Source organism: Delphinus delphis, chromosome 15 (assembly GCF_949987515.2).
Source record: "Delphinus delphis chromosome 15, mDelDel1.2, whole genome shotgun sequence".
Taxonomy (NCBI): domain Eukaryota; kingdom Metazoa; phylum Chordata; class Mammalia; order Artiodactyla; family Delphinidae; genus Delphinus; species Delphinus delphis.
This window is the reverse complement of record NC_082697.1, coordinates 15,661,972-15,683,603: the sequence shown is the minus strand read 5'-3', so window position 1 is coordinate 15,683,603 and position 21,632 is coordinate 15,661,972. Positions and strand designations below refer to the sequence as shown.

At 46.3% G+C, this 21,632-nt stretch overlaps 1 protein-coding gene across 1 annotated transcript; it reads left to right on the top strand.

Moving 5' to 3' along the window:
- Positions 1-2,724: 2,724 nt before the first annotated feature.
- TTPAL (alpha tocopherol transfer protein like) lies at positions 2,725-19,899 on the top strand. The gene is made up of 5 exons (XM_060030749.1): positions 2,725-2,813; positions 8,066-8,525; positions 11,594-11,787; positions 12,950-13,060; positions 15,195-19,899. Exons 2-5 carry the CDS (start codon positions 8,081-8,083, stop codon positions 15,471-15,473), a joined length of 1,029 nt encoding a protein of 342 aa, XP_059886732.1. The 5' UTR covers positions 2,725-2,813; positions 8,066-8,080; the 3' UTR covers positions 15,474-19,899.
- Positions 19,900-21,632: the final 1,733 nt, after the last annotated feature.

The window sequence follows — 21,632 nt, the reverse complement described above, 5'->3', positions numbered from 1 at the left end:
TTTTTATAATTCTGATTTATGTTGTTCTTTTTTTGTCATATCACTTTGTGAATATCTTTAGCCTGTTTTAATCTTTTTTTAAAAATGTCTTTTTGGAATGCTTTCACTGTCTGTAGGCATGTTATTTTCCTCTTTATTCTCTCTCCCTCTGTCTCGCTCTTTCATAGTAAATTTTGTATTCCTAGGATTTGACTTTGATACTTTTCCATTGCTTGTTTTAATGTGAGATTGTTTTTTCTGAACACTGAGAAGGAGGCTTAGTTACATATTGTTAAAAAAAAAAAAACAAAAAACTATGGCCTGTTCTCTGAGGTTTTTCTGGCTCGGCTCTGTACCCTGTCCCCACTTTCTTTTTTTATTTTATTTTATACTGGGATATAGTTGATTAACAATGTTGTGTTAGTTCCAGGTGTACAGAACAGTGATTCAGTTATATATTCATATACATCTGTTCTTTTTCAAATTCTTTTCCCATTTAGGTTGTTACATAATATTGAGCAGAATTCCCTGTGTTATACAGTAGGTCCTTGTTGGTTATCCATTTTAAATATAGCAGTGCGTACATGTCAATCCTGAACTCTCTAACTGTCCCTCCCCTCCACACTTCCCCCTGCCCCCACTTTCATCTAGCCCTTTCTTTCATGTCTGCTTTCCTTATTCTGCTAAGTTTTGATTCCCTTCCCTATCGTTTCTCCTCAGCACAGGACCTGCCTGGAAGACTTGGTGGTTATTTCAAGAATTCAAAGGTGAGCTTACCTGGTGGCGCAGTAGCTGAGAGTCCGCCTGCTGAAGCAGGGGACACGGGTTCGTGCCCCGGTCCGGAAAGATCCCACATGCCGTGGAGCGGCTGGGCCCGTGAGCCATGGCCGTTGAGCCTGCGCGTCCAGGGCCTGTGCTCCGCAACGGGAGAGGCCACAACAGTGAGAGGCCCACATACCGAAAAAAAAAAAAAAAAAAAAGAATTCAAAGGAGTTAAACTCCATTAGCCCTTAGGCCTTATGGCAGGGCCCTTGCCCTCACCCACGATAGGAGCTGGCACAATCCTTTCCAGTGTCAGCCGCTGTTCTCAGATTGCCCCGCCATGGGGCATGGGGCAGGCAGGAAGATCAGAGTCAGCAGTAGATATGACACCAGAAGTAAGAGGTTAAAGCAATTCAAGGAAGGGATCATGATTTATGGAATGCAAGTGGCCTCTGGAAGCTAAAAAGGCAAGGAAATGCATTCCCCCACACACACACTGAAGTCCCCAGAGAGAATGCATCCTTGCCAGCACCTTGACTTCAGACTTCTGACCTGCAGAACTATAAAATAAATTTGTGTTGTTTCAAGCCACTAAGTTTGTAATAATTTATTACAGCAGCAATATGAAACTAATACATAGATTTAGGGAAAAAAATCGAACATAAACACAGGATGTCCAGGAATTCCCTGGTGGTCCAGTGGTTAGGACTCCGTGCTCTCATTGCCGAGGGCCGAAGTTCAATCCCTGGTTGGGGAACTAAAATCCCACAAGCTGCGTGGTGTGGCCAAAACAATTTTTAAAATTAAAAAACCCCAAAAAGACCGCAGGATGCCCAGTTAAATTTGAATTTCTAATAGACAACAATTTTTTGGTATAAGTACATCCTAAAAGTTGCATACTTAAAAAGAAATTATTGTTTGTATGAAATTCAAATTTAACTGAGTCTTCTGTACTTTATCTTAGAAGTGATAGAGCCAGAGCAGGAGTGAAACCCAGGATCCTCCACCCCTACCCCCAGCCCATCTAACATCTGGCAGAAACTGTCATGTTCCTCTGGCCCACCTATGTCAGTTCCCATCTCCCTGCAACTCCTCTTGCCCCAAGGGTAGGGAAAGGAACAGATTGTTTAAGGTCATCTCCTGGATACTCCTTCGGGCTGTTGAGTCCTCCTGGACCACACAATTTCTCTCTAGAAATGGTTTAGTGTCTTTACCAAGACATTAGTATTACTCTGCTTGAAAGCGGGGCCTCAAGATCGTCTCAAAGTTGTAGCTGCACAAAATATATGGGTGGGGTGGGGCGGGGGGGGGGGTTGTGCTGGGGGTTTTAATGGACTGGAGGCGGGCGCTAGTAAAGCCTTTTTCAAACTACCACTTTCTGAAAAGGACTTCATGAACCCCAAAGCAGGAAACAATTATTGAATCAATATTCCAGAGCAAGAATCATGTTACAGATGAGGAAACTAAGGCCCAAGGAGGAATGGGGACTTGCTCAAAGTCACTTGGCTAAAGACAGACAGATGTCCCCTGAATTGGAATCTTACCCTTTGGAGCAGCCAGCCCTGGTGGCAGCTCTGGTGGGGAGAATTGTGGAATGCTAATCCCAAGGTCTAGGTTTGAAACTCTATACTTCATTGATTGCGTTTCCCTTTCATAAAATAGTAGGATTCCATTTGAGGATTTAATGAGATGATGGATGTAAAACACCAGGTACATAGTTAATATGTTCTCGGAAAACAGCAGTTTCTTCCCTTCCTTCTCTGGGCCTCAGCTTCCTCATCTATACCAGCTCAACCTGGTCGTGCTCCCTGTGCCTCCCAGCCACGCTCTTCCCAGGCTCAGGTCCCACCGCGCCATCCCGGCCGCCAGGTGGGGACCGAAGGCCGGCACTTCGAGGAGATGTCGCACATGCGCACTCGCGGGCGGTGCCCCGCCTTCCAACGCTCTGCGTACGTCACTTCCGGCGCGAGCGGCCGGGCCGGCCGGGTGGGGAGTGCGGGTCGGTTCTGTGCGCGCTGCCGGACGAGGCTCCCGCCGCCGATTGACCCGCGCTCCGCCCCGTAGCCGGGCCGGTGAGTGCCCGCGAGCCGGTGTGCCCCGGGGGCCAGGGAGAGGGACCCTTGAGAGGGAGGGACGACCGGAAGTGGGGCATCCGAGAGAGACCCCAGGAAATGGGGACACCTGGGGAAGGGGTGACAGCCGGAAGTGGGGGCCTCGGAAGGTGTCGACGGGACGTGGGGTCTCTGGGGCTTCAGGAACGGTGATTCCTGACCTCTTCTTGGGGTAGGATGGGAAGGAAGGTGATGCTTAAAAAAATGATAGGCTCCAGGTGGGGAAGATTCCCCGGCTTGACCCTAACAAATGGTGTTTGCACCCATCTGTGTGCCCACCCATCAATTCATTTACCAGACTGTGACTGGGTCCTGCTCTGTGGTTGATACTGCCAAGGCCCTGGAGATTAAACAGGAAGCTCTAGGTGCAGCGTAGAGCCCAGTGTGGGGCTAGATACATCCTTGCTCTGCCTCACTAGGTGTGTACCCTTGGGCCCTTATCCTCACATCATCCGCTAGTATTTACAGAGTACCATCATGGGCCAGGCACTGGGGATAGCAGTGAACGCGGCAGGCAAGTTGTCTGCCCCCATGGAATTTACATTCTAATGGGCAGTTTCCCCCTTTGTAAACTAGGAACAGAATTAGTGCCCTCACCAAATATTGTGAAGATTAAACAAGAGATGGATGTAAAGTGCTTATCACAGTACTTGATACATGGTAAAATGCTCAAGTACATATTATCTCTTTTCATCATTCCACTATGAGTTAAATTTCATAAGGCAAAGAATTATATTGTTCATTGTTGTGTGCCCAGCACCTGTAAGCACAGTGCCTGCCACAGGTGATCAGTAATTCTTTGATAAATGAATGGATGGGTGAAACTGGCTTGGAGGAGTTTCAGGTAAACACACAAGACACTGACCTGCATTTTCTGAAAGAGATGTAGGAACCCAGTGCTGTGGAAAACGGGAGAGAGTCACCCTGGGGGAGTCAAGGAAGGCTTCGTAGAGGAGGTGACATTGAAGCTGGGCCTGGAAGGTGATGGGTTGTCTGGTTGAGAACAAATGAGGCAAGGAAATTCCAGGCAGAGGTATCAGAAATGCATGAGGTGTTCCAAGAATGGTGGGTCATTAGTTTGCTTTGGCTGACATTTCATGTGCATTGAGGGGGGAAAGGTGGGAGACAGGCTGGAGAGGGACGTTGAGGCTAGGCCTGTAGTCCGTGGATGCTACAGTCTGTCTTCTGGCTAATTACTCGATTGGGATTACAGGCATCTGTTGGTGACTGCCAGGAAAACAGAGCCCAGGGTGGGTCCTGTGAACCATGATTGTTGATCTATTCCTCACTCAGCGTACCTCCCGCCAAGCAGATGAAACTCATCCAACAAATATTTATGGAGCACAGACTGTGTCTGACACTCTCTTAAGTGCTGGGTGGGTTTAAGGTGATGAACAAGACAGATGTGGATGTTGTGCTCAAATTGCCTACAGTCGCAACAGAGAAGCGCTATGCGGAAGAGCTCCTGCAGGGGTGAGGGGAGCTCCTAACCTGGCCCGGAGTCAGAGAAGGCTTCCCGCTTTAAGCACCATCATCCCTCACCTGGATTATTGCAGTAGCTTCTAAATGGTCTCTTTGCCTCTGTTCTCATTCTCTTACAGTCCATTCTCAAGATAGCCCAGTGATCTTTTTGAAATCTGAATCCGATCATGTCAGTCTACTCAAAACCCTCCTTGACTCCCACTGAAGTCAGAGTAACTATGCTCTTACTGGCCTACAAAGCCCAGTACCAACTGGGTCCCCAGTTCCTCTCTCAATTCATCTGCCAGTATTGTCCACCTTGCGCATTTGGCTCTTGCCATACTGGCCTCCTCCCTGTTCCTTGAAAAAGCCAGGCATGGTCCTGCCTCAGGCTTTGCACTTTTTCTTCCCCCAGAATGGCTTGCTCCCTCATCTTCATCTTCTCACACATGTCACTTGGGTGAGGACTTCCCTGATCACGGTACTTAAAATTGCAAGTCCTATCCCCAGGTACTTGCAACCCCCTTGCCTCTTTTATTTCTCTCCATAGCACTTATTATCTTCTAGTAATTGCCCCCAGGGCCTGGACGAGGGCCTGGTACCTACCAAGTGCTCAATATTTGTTGAATAAATGAAGTAGCATCTAATGGGCACCGAAGGGTGAATTGGTATTGGGCAGAAGCACTGGAGGATGAGCATGCTAGGCAGAGGAAACAGGATGTGCAGAGGATAAGAAAACCACCTTTGGGAGGAAGTGAAAGAAGCTGGGTGAGGCTGGAGGTTAGAACACAAGGAACAGAGTGTGCAGACCTAAGATTTAGAGGGGGTGACCTGGTCACTGTGGCTGCCGTGGCCTGTGCAGAGACCCCAAGATGGTTCCTGCCTTCCTTGTTGAGTTCCGAGTGGGGGACCAGTGACAGCCCATGGACAAGAGCTTGGGCTTTGGAACTGGGCAGCCCTGCTGCAACCTTATTCCTGAAATATCTAAGGCAGCTGTGTTATTTTGTTTTGTTTGTTTTGTTTTTTCCTTTAATAGGTGTGTTAGTTCAGACCTTCCAAGAAGCAGACACTAGGATGAGATTAGACATGCAAGAAATTTAATGGCAGCAACACATAAAAGGGAGGGGAACTGGAGAAATCAGGGAGAGCTTCTGATAGCAATTTGAGGCCAGTCCCTGTGCCGGAGGTTTGGGCAGGAAGTCTTGGACTGCACTGTGGTTCCAGAAAAGATTCGGCCAGGCAGATAGGGAGTCCTTGATGCCTGTTCAAGGAGTCCTACGTTTCACTCAGTCATTGGCCAGGGACAGTCTGTGGAAAGTGTGCATCCACCGGATGGTGGATCCGGAGGGACAGCAACTGGGGACACCCATCAGTTATGTTCCACCCCGACAGGAGATCTGATCAGTTTCACAGCCGCCATGCTAAGTCACATGTGGATATGGTAAAAAATTTAACAGTACAGTAAAGAGTCTCTTTCTCTCTCCTTAAATGTCCAGTGTCTAGTTCTGTTCCCTAGAGGGAACCATGGTTAACAGTTTTCTTGTACTTCCTTCCAGAAATTTCAGGTGCATTCACAAGTATATATGCATATATTTTTAAAATGTAAATGCAAGTCTTTTTTTTTTTAATTGGGGTATAGTTGCTTTACAATGTTGTGTTAGTTTCTGCTGTACAGTGAAGTGAATCAGCTATATGTATACATATATCCCCTGTTTTTTGGATTTCCTTCCCATTTAGGTCACCACAGAGCATTGAGTAGAGTTCCCTGTGCTATACAGCAGGTTCTCATTAGTTATCTGTTTTATGCATATTAGTGTATATATGTCAATCCCAATATTCCAATTCATCCCACCCCCCCACCTTGGTTTCCATATGTTTGTTCCCTATGTCTGTGTCGCTATTTCTGCCTTGCAAACAGGTTCATCTGTGCCATTTTTCTAGATTCCACATATATGCATTAATAAACAATATTTGTTTTTCTCTTTCTGACTTACTTCTCTCTGTATGACAGTCTCTAGGTCCATCCACGGCTCTACAAATGACCCAATTTCGTTCCTTTTCATGGCTGAGTAATATTCCATTGTATATATTTACCACATCTCCTTTATCCATTCATTTGTCGATGGGCATTTAGGTTGCTTCCATGACCTGGCTATTGCAAGTCATGCTGCAATGAACTTTGGGGTGCAGGTGTCTTTTTGAATTATGGTTTTCTCAGGGTATGTACCCAACAGTGGGATTGCTGGGTCATATGGTAATTCTATTTTTAGGTTTTTTAAGGAACCTCCATACTGTTCTCCATAGTGGCTGTATCAATTTACATTCCTACCAACAGTGCAAGAGGATTCCCTTTTCTCCACACCCTCTCCAGCATTTATTGTTTTTTGTAGATTTTTTGATGATGGCCATTCTGACTGGTATGAGGTGATACTTCATTGTAGTTTTGATTTGCATTTCTCTAATAATTAGTGATGTTGACCATCTTATGTGCCTCTTCGCCATCTGTATGTCATCTTTGGAGAAATGTCTATTTAGGTCTTCTGCCCATTTTTTGATTGGGTTGTTTGTTCTTTTGATATTGAGCTGCATGAGCTGTTTGTATATTTTGGAGATTAATCCCTTGTCCATTGCTTCATTTGCAAATACTTTCTCCCATTCTGAGGGTTGTCTTTTCGTCTTGTTTATGGCTTCCTTTAAATGCAGGTCTTTTTTTCACACTTTTCTGCAACTGCTTTCTTTTTCCTTAACGTGTCAATTCATAAAGATCTGCCTAATTCCTTTTCACGACTGAATAGTATTCCACTCATATGGTAATATTATTTAACCAGTCTCCAGCTGGGTGATGTAGGTAGTATTTCCAGTCTTTTGCCATTATAATCAATACTTGTAACAATCATCCTGGTGTGCATATTTTGCACACACATACAAGTACATGTCCTAGAAATGGAATGCTGGGCCAAAGGTATGTGTTTTTTTTTAACTGAAGTATAGTTGATTTACAATGTTTCAGGTTTACAGCAAAGTGATTCAGTTATACATATATATCTATTCTTTTTCAGATTCTTTTCCATTAACAGGGTATTATAAGATACTGAATATAGTTCCCTGTGTAGGTCCTTGTTGTTTATCTATATTATAAACAGTAGTGTGTATCTGTTAATCCCAAATTCCTAATTTATCCCTCCCCCTCTTCCCCCTTTGGTAACCGTAAGTTTGTTTTCTGTCTGTGAGTCTATTTCTGTTTTGTAAATAAGTTCATCTGTATCACTGTTTTAGATTCCACATACAAGTGATATCATATGATACTTGTAAGGGTATGTGGTTTGAAATCTTCATAGATATTGACAAACTACCCTATGTCAATTTATTCTCCCACCAACAGCAAGCATACCAGAGGACCTGTTTTGCATTTTTGCTAATCTGAATTTCAAAGGTGTTTTAGTTTGCATTTCTTTAATTACAAGTCAGGTTGAGCACCTGTTCATACCTCTGTGAGCAAGGCCAGTGTGTTTGATAAGGGGTGTGTGCATCCTGCTCTAGCTGCCTGGGTGCCTCTGCGGAGATTCTTCCTTCATGCCGTCTGGGGCTGGGCTTGGGCACGTGGTTCAGATACTCCTCCAGTCAAGAACCACTGCTCTGAGGTTCTTGGCTTGACAAAAATCGTCTCTGCCCCCCTCCCTCGTGCTGCTCTCTGATTTGGAATGAGCGGTGCTGGGCTTTCTCCACATCACGCAGGGCTTCTGTTTTTGCAGGGATCCTGGGAGCTAATGTCAGAAGAAAGTGACTCTCTGAGAACCAGCCCTTCCGCGGCCTCACTTTCGGAAAGTGAGCTGCCGCCGCCCCCCGCACGCACCGGCTATGTGTGCTCGCTGACCGAGGACCTGGTGGCCAAAGCCAGGGAGGAACTGCAGGAGAAGCCAGAATGGAGGCTCCGCGATGTCCAGGCCCTCCGGGACATGGTGCGCAAGGAGTGCCCGAACCTGAGCACCTCCCTCGAGGACGCCTTCCTGCTGCGCTTCCTCCGAGCCCGCAAGTTTGACTACGACCGGGCCCTCCAGCTCCTGATCAACTACCACAGCTGCCGGAGAAGCTGGCCCGAAGTCTTCAACAACCTGCGGCCCTCGGCCTTGAAAGAGGTCCTGGCTTCCGGATTCCTCACTGTACTGCCCCACACCGACCCCAGGGGCTGCCACATCCTCTGCCTCCGTCCAGGTACCACCCTCACCGTCTCTGGGGGTGGGGCGTGGGTACAGCTTGGGATGCGTCTGCTCAGCGCCCTCTCTCTCTTTCTTATTCCCTTTTGTCCCCTCCTTGCCTTAGTCAGGGCTCATATATATATATATATATATATATATATATGTACACACACACGTATATATATTTATTTGGTTGTGGGTCTTAGTTGCAGCGCGGGCTCCTTAGTTGTGGCATGCAAACTCTTATTTGCGTCATGCATGTGGGATCTAGTTCCCTGACCAGGGATCGAACCCAGGCCCCCTGCATTGGGAGCATGGAGTCTTATCCACTGAGCCACCAGGGAAGTCCCAGTCAAGTCTCTTTTGATCGAAAGAGAACAAAACCCTGCTCTACCGGCTTAAGACAAAAGGGAGGATTTAGTCTAAGGAGATGGAAGCACAGCACCACAGATCTGAAGGAACACGGCTCTTGCCGGGCCCAGGAGCCAAGACCCAGAATCCAATTCATTCCCCCATCAGGAACTAAGCCCGCCATTCTCCCTGTCTCTGCTTCTGACTGTCTGTCAGTCTGTGTGTCTCTCTGGACCACATCTCTGCTGCCCTTTGCACATCTTCCTCACACTTCTGTCCGTGGACTGGCTTCTGCTCCCTCAGTACACCCCTCAGCTCCCAGGTTTACCTGGCCACCCAACTAAGTTCTTTCAATGCAAATTCCAGATTTCTAGGGTTGGGAATCTGGTGGGCTGAGAAAGCGACCCTGGTCATCGTGTACAAGCGGGGCTGCCAGGACACCCCGCCTCAGCTCCCACCCTTTCACTCCTTAGTGAGCACATGAGATACAGATATCAGTGAAAGGGTCTGGGCTGGGCAGATGCCTGGAAAGGTATCTGCCTACCACGTGCCTCCTCTGTCCTCTCCGCGCTCCCTCTGCTTTGTTAAGCCCTTGAAAGTATTCACTTTAGATTCACTTTCAGATCTCAGCACTGCATGATGGTAATCGGGACACCTGGCATTTCTTTGGCACAGTAGTTTTCAACAGAGGCACCTCCCCCTGCCCAGAAGCATTTAGAAATGCGTGGGAACATTTTTTTGGTTGACACAACGACCGAGGTGTCCTAGAACTCAAGCCTTCTGATTCTTTGTCCTCTTCTCCTCCCTGACACCAAATGCATTATAAACTCTGGAGAGTCCTCCACTCTGCCCCCAACCTCAACATTTTCCATCAGAGCAGAACTGAAAAGAAAATGTGAAAGTAAGATTGCTGTGTTCTTCTTCCCAAGCACGCTGGGAACATGAGAACCTGCTGACTGCCCTTTCTGCTCATGCATACAAATGCCTCTGGAAACTGATGCGAGTGGAAGCGGCAGGGCACCTTCCTCTGCCTGCAGGCCCCACGTTGCCACTTCCTTTAGTCCTTTACCAAACCCTTTTGGTAGACTAAACCACATTCTCTTGAGCCATTACTGTGTACCAGGCACAGTGTTAACTGCTTTGCCTGCCGTTTTCGGTGCTTTCCAAAATGAGGGGCGTTCATTTTAAAATAAGCAATGCGATGGAGACGTCAGGGCACCAAGAAACCTAGGAACCAGTCAGCGAGAGTTTCTGTTCCTCCTCTGTGCTCACCTCATACGAATAAACGGAAACAGTCAGATATTACCACACTGGTTTCACCCCTTTGCTTGTGTGGTTTGAACTCTTTGCTCGTGTGATGGATTTTTTTCCCCATATGTCTGCAGCAGGTCTGGATCCCTCCCCACCGACTCCACATTTTAGCAGGAGGCAGATACAGATTTTGTTCTTAACTAGGTATTGGCTTTGCCTTTTTATAAGCTCTTTTGAGACATATGTGATTGAAAAGGGTGATAGCCAGTTACGTAGAAGCAGGTTCAATTAGCAGCAACATCAAACAACAAGCTGGCATAATTTTTGGACAAAGGTTTTTTCATAGGAATTTTGCACATATCACAAATCCCATTGGTGGCAATCCTGTGGAGTTTTTTTCTTCTTTTAATATTTATTTATTTATTTATTTGGTTGCACTGGGTCTTAGTTGTGGCATGTGAACTCTTAGTTGCGGCATGCATGTGGGATCTAGTTCCCTGACAAAGGATCGAGCCTGGGCCCCCTGCATTGGGAGCGCAGAGTCTTAACCACTGCGCCACCAGGGAAGTCCCCCTGTGGAGTTTCACCTTTGTAAGAAAGAGACACTGAGATGTTAGTGGGATTTTCTTGAGAATAGTGGTTAACACTCAAAAGTTGTCCTTTTCATCTTTTCCCCAAAGAGAGAAAGACTCCTCGATCATATGGGGAACATTAAAGGAGCATCCAGCCTGGAAAGGGGGATTTGCTCAGACAACAGCATTGGAAGGCCATCTCCACCTCTGCTGTCCTCAGTCTGGGCTTCATTCTCAGACCAGCTCTTGCCTCATGGGGTCCCTGAGTCTCAGGCTCCCAGCCTCACCACTACATGAAAGAAGAGAGATCTTCTGTTTCCAAAGGGCCAGGGTCCCAGAATTGAGTCCCCATGGTTCTGCTTGACCTGGCTTGGATCACATGCTTGTGGCCAGGAGGTTATAATACCCGTATTGGCCAAGCCCAGCTTTGGACCCAGGAGTGAAGTCCGTTTACCCAAACTGTATGGCTAGCATGGGAAGGGGTAGTTCCCTAAGGAAAATCAGGGTGGTCTCATGAAGATAAGGGGACTTGTGATGGCAGAAGGTGCAGATGTCCATGAAGCCAGTATTGTTATCCTATTCTATGTATGGGATAATATGTAGGCCCATGGTGAGAAGGTAACTTGCCCAAGGTCACACAACTAGTAAGATTCAAACCCCCGCATGTGTCTGACTTCAGAACTCACTGTTTCATCCTCACCACTCAATTGCATTTCCATTTCAGAATGTGCTGCTATGTTTGGAGTTAAGAAACATCAGCTACCACTTAGAGATCTAAATAGTCATGCCAGTAGAATTCTATCTTTTCCATTTTTAAACAATAGTTTTAGGAAGGAGATAAATCGTAGCCTGTCTGATTAGTTGTTTGTGTTCATTTCTGTAACATACTGTCCATCTCTTATGACCTTAGACAGATGGATCCCGAGCAACTATCCAATTACCGAAAATATCCGAGCCATATACCTGACGTTAGAAAAACTCATTCAGTCTGAAGAAACCCAGGTGAATGGAATTGTAATTCTTGCAGACTACAAAGGAGTGAGCTTATCAAAGGCATCTCATTTTGGCCCTTTTATAGCCAAAAAGGTGATTGGCATCCTTCAGGTATGGCCCCTGTGTGTCGTGTGCCTGTCCTGTCCTGTGGCTGTTTGGTTTCCCCAGGGCCCTGTCCACTTACCTCTAATTCCACCTGATACACAAACCCCACCTCCTCTCCACAGTCAGAACAATAGAAAAGCATTATGGGAAGAAACGTAAAAGTCCAATTCACCACTCATTCTCATCAGGGTCTCCAGTAGTTTCTAGGCAAGATCAGCTTTAGGGTAAGAGTCCAAAAAACAGAGAAATGCTCTCTGCTTTTTTTTTTTTTTTTTGGTACAGAAGGCAGAGAAATTCTCAACAAACGAAACTGAGGTTTCTGCTGAAGTGATGGAACCTCTCCTCCTTTCTGTGGGACCTGGGCATTGGGAGCCCTGTTGGGCTGTTTTGGTCAGATGCTTTCACACCTCATGTTCTGTGTTTCAGAACTCAAATCTCTGGGAACCATAAAGTTCCTTACACACCAGTAGTGTGTGAAATGGTTTGCACATGCAAAGCACTTTTTTTAAAAAATTGAAGTATAGTTGATTTACAATATTATGTTAGTTTAAGGTGTACAGCACAATGATTCAGTATTTTTATAGATTACACTCCATTAAAAGTTATTACAAAATAATGGCTATAATTCCCTGTGCTGTGCAGTATATCCTCGTAGCTACAAAGCACACTTACAGTCTTTATAACCCATTCAGTCCTTCAGGGAATCCTCTGAAATAGACAAGGCAAGAATTATCTTTCCTTGTTGAAAGGAAACCGAGACCTTCAGGATGTAGCCTGGCCTGCGCCTCCCAGCTCTCGCAGGTTGGAGCTTTGTTCTGACCCAGCCCGTGGGGTGCTGCCTCCCATGAGCTCTGGAGGTTCAGTGACACCACGATTCTCCTCAGTGGTGTGTTTGAGCCACTACTGCACACCAGACTGATTATTTAAGCCTTTAAATGTCACCTCTGGTCATTATCAGAAATGTGAATCCTGGCTTTGAGACAATACTTTGGCTTTCCTTAGCGTCCACTCTTCTTTGCAGATTCAGGTGTAAGGATAATTCATTTGGATCAGTGGTTTTCTAGTCCTGTATGATGATCTGGGGGACAAAAAAAAGTTCCCAGGCTGTGGTAATGGACAGTTTCCAGATGCTCCACAGGTTCTAACACCCCCTTCCCTTCCCCCACAGGATGGTTTCCCCATTCGGATAAAAGCAGTCCATGTAGTGAACGAACCTCGAATATTTAAAGGCATTTTTGCCATCATAAAACCGTTTCTGAAGGAGAAAATAGCAAACAGAGTAAGTGATGATCCTATCGACTTAAGATACTTCAATTTTTTTTTAATGCTGCCTTTTTTGTGACATCTATAAATTTATTGTGATGACAGTAAACTTAGCGTATTATTCTTGCCCTGGGACTACTGATTTGGAAAGTGCAAGGTTACAGATAAAATAAATGAACACTCCTTTCTGTGAGGGGGAGATGAAATTAATGAGAATATAATATTTGCCAGTGGAGAGAGCAGAACTAGGATTGTTATAGTAGGAACGTCCCTGCTCTGTGATCATTTAGACTTTTTAATATCCTGGCCTGGGCATTGTGAACCAACATTGTGTTTTATGTGTAAGAGGACATGGCAAAGGGTAGTCACTGGGCAGGTAGTTAAAAAGAGTCATGTCAATTTCTTTTTTTTTTATTTAATACATTTATTTATTTTTGGCTGTGTTGGGTTTTTGTTGCTGTGCGCGGGCTCCTCATTGTGGTGGCTTCTCATGTTGCGGAGCACGGGCTTCAGTAGTTGTGGCACGCGGGCTCAGTAGTTGTGGCACATGGGCTTAGTTGCTCCACAGCATGTGGGATCTTCCCGGACCAGGGCTCGAACCCGTGTCCCCTGCATTGGCAGGCGGATTCTTAACTACTGCACCACCAGGGAAGCCCGGCAATTTCTTACTACAACTCCTTGGGCTTTAAAAATGCTATTTAAGCCTTTCCACTTACCTAAATTGTGGTCTTGCTCGTAGTTTGTGGAGCAATTCAAGGTTTATGAGATCTGTGAGTTTTTAGTTTAATTCTTATTTAAGAAAGGATAGATGTCACTTTCAAAGACAGTCTTCCTCTCTGACCCTGAAGAGCCACTTCTCTTTCAACTTTTCCCAGGATCACGATTGAAATGTGGTGGGTGGTATTTTTCTCCTTCTTTCCTAGGCCTGGGAACATGGTTCTGGTCACTCAAATATTCTTGAATTTTGTTCTCTTTTTCAAAGAGGAAACATATAGAGAATCTCAAGTGTGTAAGCGAGGGAACTTAAAATCCAGATCCAGATTCCCAGGCCCTTTCCCTGAAGATTTTAACTCATCAGTTCGGGGATGGAGCCCAGGATCTATGCTTTTAAAATCTCCTTAGGTGATTCTGATACATGGTTAGGTTTGAGAACCTCTGATTTAGTGGCCTCCCTACCTGGGTTTGAACCCATGTTGGTTCCTGGAGCTCCCATTTGGAACCTGCTTTTACCAAAGCAGCTTTGGAAGAGGTCTTTTACATCTGTGAAATGACCTTACTGGTGGCCCACAATCTTGTTCACTTGGTCCTTCGTATGTTCGTTCATTCACTCAAAAATATGTTTTGATCAACTACTCTGTGCAAGTATGTTCTCGATGAACAAAACAGACCAAAATCTCTGCCCCCAAAATCCCTCTCATTCTAGAAAGAGACACAGACGATGGACTACATATGCTATCTAGGATAAGGATGTGCTAAGTGCTATGGAGAAAAATAAAGCAGAGAACGGGGACGGTGGGTGCTGGAAGTGGGGAAGGGGTTGTAGTATTCAACAGGGTAGTTAGAAGTGGTGTCACTGAGAAGCTGGCGTTTGAGCAAAGACTTGAAAGCAATGAGGGAGTGAACCTTACAGTGATCTGGGGGACCCTGAGATGGGAGTGGCTTGGGGGAGCAGCAGGGGCAGGTGGTAGGAGTGGGAGGCAGAGGGGTAACAGGGGCCAGGTTGTGTGGGCCATCGTAGGGAGTCCGGCTTTTAGTCTGAGTAACGTGGAAACGGGAAGCTTGTACATATTAGAGGAGTGACTTGATCCGACGCATGTTGAAAAGTGTTTAGATCGTGGTGGGACAAGGGTGTGAACACAGAGACGAGTGAGGAAGCTGTTGTAGGAATCCAGGTAAGAAGGGATGGTGGCCTGGTACCATTAGGGTGGCAGGGAAGGGCTAGAATTCCGGATGCATTTCCTTATACCCCTTACCAGCCAGCAGGATATGGGGTGTAAGGAAAAGAGGATTAAGGATCCTCAAGCTTTTCGAGGAACTGGGTAGAGTTGGCATCAACTGTTCCTTTATTCATTCAACAGATATTCGTTTGAGCACCTCCTGAGTTACTGGTTAACCTAAGGACGTGTGTGCTTTCCTTTCATCCTCTGTAGTTTTTCCTTCATGGGTCTGACCTGAACTCTCTCCATTCAAACCTTCCAAGAAACATTCTCCCCAAGGAGTATGGGGGCACGGCCGGAGAGCTGGACATCACCGCCTGGAACGCGGCGCTGCTGGCCTCGGAGGAGGACTTTGTGAGGGAGTTCTGCCAACCTGGCCCTCCCTGCGACAGCATCCTGGGCCAGGCCTTGCCGCCCGAGGGGCTGAGCCCAGAGGCGCCGTGTGATGACTCCATGCGGGCTGTGAAATCACAGCTGTACTCCTGCTACTAGCCAGTCCCCTGTGAATGTCACCATCTTTAAAACCTTTTCTTCTTTCTTTGGAGAGGTCCAAGGAGAATTTGAGGAGCCATGGATTGTCTTGCTCCTTGTAACAGAACTGCAGCGTGGAGGGAAAGCCTGTAGGGCTCTGAGGTACGCCGCGGGGTGAGGCTTTGGTTACTTGAATGACTCCTATGGAACACATGGAGAAAGCTCCCCCAGCGATTCCAAACGTTTGGAATCCCAGTGTGCAGCCCTTCATCTGAAGCCGTATCTGGTTTTGACACAGCTCAAAGCAAGAAAAATCAGGACCAAAGTTCACTCTGATCCCACGTTCTAAGAGAAAACAACCTGATTGGCCAGTCAGCACACACCTATGAAACAGTTTGACCAAGGCTGCAAACTGGCCACACGTGAGACAATGGGAGTTTGTGTTCTTCACATGAAGCCTAACTGCAGACCTCTGTGCTCATCAAGAAACTTGAAGTGTTAGTCCATCACTGGGTCTGGAAAGCACCTTCACTGAATCATGCGAGCACCCAGACCGAAGCAGCACCTCCTGATCAACTTCAGGAGCCACGGACCTCACGGACCTCTGGGATTCGTGGGTTGAATCTTGCAATAGAAAAAGTTTTCCCAAACCCATAAAGCCTTAGGTCTGGTTCTCAGTGGAATCATACATGATCCTAGATGTATGTGATTTGACTCAACCTAAAAGACTGGATGCCAGGCCTGTGTAGCTAAAAGAATTCTGGGGGCTTCCCTGGTGGTGCAGTGGTTAAGAATCCGCCTGCCAACGCAGGGGACACGGGTTCAAGCCCTGGTCCAGGAAGATCCCACATGCCGCGGAGCAGCTAAGCCCGTGTGCCACAGCTACTGAAGCTGCGCTCAAGACCCTGCGAGCCACAACTACTGAGCCCGCGTGCCACAACTACTGAAGCGCACACGCCTAGAGCCCGTGCTCTGCAACAAGAGAAGCCACCGCATTGAGAAGCCCGTGCACTGCAACGAGGAGTAGCCCCTGCTAGCCACAATTAGAGAAAGTCCACGTGCAGCAACGAAGACCCAACGCAGTCAAAAATAAATAAATTTATTTTAAAAAATAAAATAAAAGAATTCTGGCCTAAGAATTAAGAGACCTGGGCCTCAGCTTTCTCATCTGTAAAATGAGGCTGAATGAAGTGATCCTGAGGGCCCTTTTGGCTACTACCGAGGTTCTGGGATTTGGTTTAGTGATTGATTGAACGTTAGACGTCAGTTTTCTGCCTAGAAAGAGGACTCTCTAGATACCAGTGGTTGGATCCTGTTTTTCTTAGTACGCCTGGGCCTTTCCAAGAGGGAGGTGTCATTTTTTGGCCCTGCCTTTAAAGAAACAGTGGACTGAGCAATCCCCATTTTCTTTTCATGGTGAGGGTTAAACTTGAAAAGGATGGCCTTTGTGAGGGCAGGTGAGATGCCCAGAATCTTGGATGAATTCCTTCCATTCCTGAGACTCGGGGGTATATTTTAAACCTGGCAACGGTGAATGGTTAACTTCCTTGGGATTCTTAGATTTTGGCTTCTGGAAATGAACACAAGGGCAAGTTATTCTGGGACCTCCACCCTCACCCCCTGCCACCCCAGCCCACTTGAGTTTCTCTCTCGTGTTCAGCCAGACTGAATGTTAGTTCTGCATTTCAGCACTTTAGACTCTTTCTGTCAAGAATTTAGCCTTAGCCCACGCATCAAATTAAGTGGTTCATCTGACAGCTTTTGACCTATTTCCCTTCATATTCATTCCATGCAAATGGTGGTGTTAAAAAGTGACAAGTGGGACTTCCCCTTCCCTGGCGGTCCAGTGGTTAAGACTCCACGCTTCCAGTGCAGGGGGCACTGGTTAGATCCCTGGTCGGGGACCTAAGATCCCATATGCTGCGTGGTGTGACCAAAAAAAAAAAAAGTGACAAGTACCACACGTTGTGTGTGTACCTTCTCCGTGCATCTGTTAGAGCAGCAGGCAAGGTGGATGGCTCAGTTAGGATTAGAACAGTCCTCTGAAATTCAAAGGCCAGTCAGGTGTTAATAAGCTGTTCATCTCTCTAGCACTTTTAAAAATGTCTGGAGAAGTTGTTGGTGGAAATAACTTACCTCATTAGTGCCAGTTCTAGGGAGAATTCTTTTCACCATAGATGCTAACCCTGGATGTTCTAGGGACCTGGCTGAGAGGGAAATGTCAAAATGCATACCCCTGGCTGCCTGTAGTCCCATCTGACAATGACAGTGTGACCAGCATTGCTGGAAAGGTCTAAATAGGACAAGTGGGATGGCTATAGTAGAGGGTTCAGAACTCAACTGCCTGGATGGGAGAGTTGGTTAGAGGCTTTCTTAGGTCCCAAAGAGGATAGAGTGATTAAAAAACAAAACAAAAAGGTTAGACATGAATCGTTCAAGTTTCCAGGGTTTAAACTGTGCATTGCATTGCTGGCCAATTGCCTTTGTCTACATGTCTTAACTTAGGGATGACCAAGCTCACATAGAGAAATTTCTCAAAGACCAGGAAGGATGTTGCCCTTTTCCCAGGCCTTCCCAGTTGGATCAGGGAGCTGTTTCATTCAGCTTCTGAAAGGAGTCAGAGCCAAGGGTTATCTACCTTCTGGAGCTGCTGTGTTTTATGTTGGCTCCAGAGAGATCAAATGGTTTGGGCACCTCAGGAGGTTTGAACCAAGCTGTGAAACCAGGACCTCCCTGGGTGGAGAACACGGTGGTCTCCACATGGCTTCACCAGGCGTCTGTGTGAAGTTGCCCCAGGCAGGGCAGGGGAATGACCACAGGCGCATGCTGGGAGCTTCACTCAGCAGTGAGGGCACAGCGATGGAGCAAGTAGTTGAACACCTGGAGAACTGTGAGTGTTCTCCTTCACGGAAAAGTTTTGATCCATTTCACAAACACCTGAAAATGAACTTTTCCCGCAATTCCAGGTAGCATGGCATAGGTAAGGGAAAGGAATAGTAAACCAGGAGACCCGAGTTCCAGCTTTACTTTGCCACATGGCCTCAGATCAGCCACCAAACATCCCTGGATCGTCACACGATAAGGGTGTCTACACTCGGAGCTCTGAACCCTCTGTTCCTGGCATGAGAGGCTTTGTTCTTTTTTTCCCTGCATCTGGGTGATTCTTTAGGAAATTTAGGACTGAATGAACTGACCCTAAAGCTTCCAAATGAATCTGTAAGCTTGAGAAATTTGGGGGGGGGGGGGTGCATGTTCTTCCTCTCTTCTACATAGAATTCTGGAAAATTGTGCCTCTTCCTGGAATCCTGTTCTACCTTCACAGCCAGAGACTGGAAGAAATCTACAGAAATAGCCCTAAGTGCAACCCTGGCTTCCCCTCTTGAGTTTATTTGCTCTTGGCAAAGGTGGCTTCAGTTCCCTAGTACTTCATCCCGCTTTCACAAGAAGCCGCCGGTCCTTAGAGGTTTACAGACACTTCAGTTCGCAAGATACTATATTTTTGCCAGAAATAGAGCCAGGGTAATAAGAGAGATTTTCCTGGAATTCCTATGAGATATTGAGCCTTTCAGAATTTTTCCTGAGTGGGCAGCTGCTTTAAATGCCATCTGATTCTCAGATCAGTCACGGGATTGCTTTTTCATTTGGGTAGCACCGCATTTTAAGGTGTTCCTTTGACACCTCTTCTTTCATTTAGGAAGTAAAATGTTCGCTAAGGTAATGATGTAAGTATGGCTGTCCCATGGCATGAGAGGTGTGGAGATAGCAAACGGAAACATATCGACTGTTCAGGAAAGATGTCAGTTCTGGTCATCCTTTTTGGTATTGGGATCTGTGAATTTTGTTAATCTCAAGTAAATTCCCTTCTGCTCTCCTGACTCAGAAATGGTTTGCTTGAAATACAAGTATTAAACAACATCAGATACAAGTATTAAACAACAATAAATATTCTTCCTTTATAGAGCTTGCTCCATGGGAAGGCCCAGGGTGATTTGTGGATGGAGATGCTAGTGACCTTTTTTCCTCTTTGCCAATTAGCTGCTTTTCCTTTCATTTTACAGGGCGCCATGTTTAGTTGGGCAGTTAAGTAGCTGCCATTGGGATTCTTGTGGATATGCCTCGGCCTCTTGGTATATCAGCTGGGAACCCGTTACAAGTGAAATACTTGAAAATTCTCTGGGGCCAAGAGCCTCTGACACCACTCTGAAGGGGTGAGAGGTGGACTAATTTTGTGACCAGACTGGGGCACCATTTTGGCCACTGGTCGCATTCTTCGCTTCAAACTGAAATTCAGTTTGGCTTCAAGTATAGGGACACATGGTGGTGGATACATCTACTTCAGTGTTTGTTTTGATCAAAAGTTTATTTTTCTAGTGCATTTTCTAAGTCAAAATGGTGAAAACATGTAATTTTAGTATGCATGACTGGGTCTTAAATAAAAATCTCTGTAAGGTTGAGTGTGTGTGGAGTTCTTTTGTGACAGTGGCAGTTTGGGTAAAGGTTCTGAGGGTTTATTCTTCACGGTACACAGTGGCCTGGGCAGAGCCTCTTTCCTGGGGAGGCCGGCAGGGGCGCTGTGGCAGCACGTGCATTCTCTAGACCCTGGGCTGGCTGCCTCTGAAGATCGTGTGCAGTGAGAAGACACCAATGTCAAGAAAAGGGGTGGAGCTAGATGCCCACAGTGATAGATACGCAAGCTTTTCGTTTCACAAGGCCCAGGTATGCTTCCCAGACTGGCCTTGAACCCTGACAGCTAACGATTCCTGAGTGTGGGCTGGGTATCCATCGTGTTAAGCGCTTCACATACAAAATCTCATTGAATCTTCAAGCACCCTTAATGAAATAGTATTATTGCCCCTGTGGGGAAAGTGAGGCACAGAAAAGTTAAGCTAGCTTGCCCAAGGACACACAGCTAGTTAAGTAGCATTGGGATTCAAGGTCAGGCAGTGTGACTGCAGCTCGCGATTTCCTCCTGATGGCTGGGGCCAGGCTGAGCAGTTAGTTAGCCCACAGACAGACCACAGAAAGAAGGAAGGTATTTTATCGTGAGAAAGTGTCAAGTTTAAAAACTGGCTTGTTTTCTGGCTTCTTAGAAAATATAAAGCAGAAGTTCTTAACCTCTGAGACCCAAGTTGTAACTGAACATTTTATTCTGGAAGCACCTGTAAGTAAACCCAATTCCTTGAGGGGTGACTAGGGTGTGGCTTCATCATCTCTGGTCCCATGCTGCTTAGCTGTTTCTCTAAGCTAATGGCTTCTTCTCTGCCCCCTATTCATCTCCCCAGAGGAGACAGAAGCTAGGTCCCCGTCTGTGTTGGGTCTGGTGTGTTGGTGATGGGTCAGTTGAGAAATACTCAGGATATCCATACACTTACTGTTGGCTTTTGATGATGCCAACAGTAAGTACTTACACTGCAACATACCAGCTCTTCAGGGCAGCCTTCTCTAAGGAACTTAGTCTGTTTCTCACATCTGGAAAGATGAAGCTAATGGCTCCAATCCTTTCTACCTCACAACAGTGTTAAAAGGATCAACTTAGGTACTTTACAAGCCACAGGAGTGATTTTCCATGTTATGAGTCAGCACTTCTGCTTTCTCTTGTAAAACACCTCTTAGTTTCCCCAGCACCCACTCCTCACAGTACTGGTTCAGCACTTCTATATAATCAGTGGCCCCAAATGTTTCATGTTATTGCATTTAAAGCTGGTGAGTAATAAAATCCTTTAGGGTACTACTTTTCTGGAAAAAAAATTTTTTTAACCAGATGTTCACTCTCTTATCTGATAAGGTGCCAGTACCTTGGGATACAGTGACCCAGTGAGGTAGCAGTTATTGCCTTTAGGGAGCTACTAGCTTTCCTTCATTAGTGATGCGTTTAGAGAGCCAGCTGGCTCCCCTACATGTCTCTAGGCAGTCTCTAGTTTATCTTGTCTCCTACATCCTTATGGGCCAAGGGAAATTGGGGTCTAATTGGAAAAAATCAAGCCCTGGGTTTGTTTCTCTGCTTTGCCTCTTACTAAGTACCCGTGGGCAAGACACTAACTTCTCTACACCTTGGTTTGATCTATAAAAGGGGGAGAACCATCAGCACCTTACAGGGCTGTAGATAATGTCTGTTCATTGCTTGGTACATGTTGCTATTTTGGGGTAGCTCTCATTTTTCTTCACCTGAGGCTATAGGCA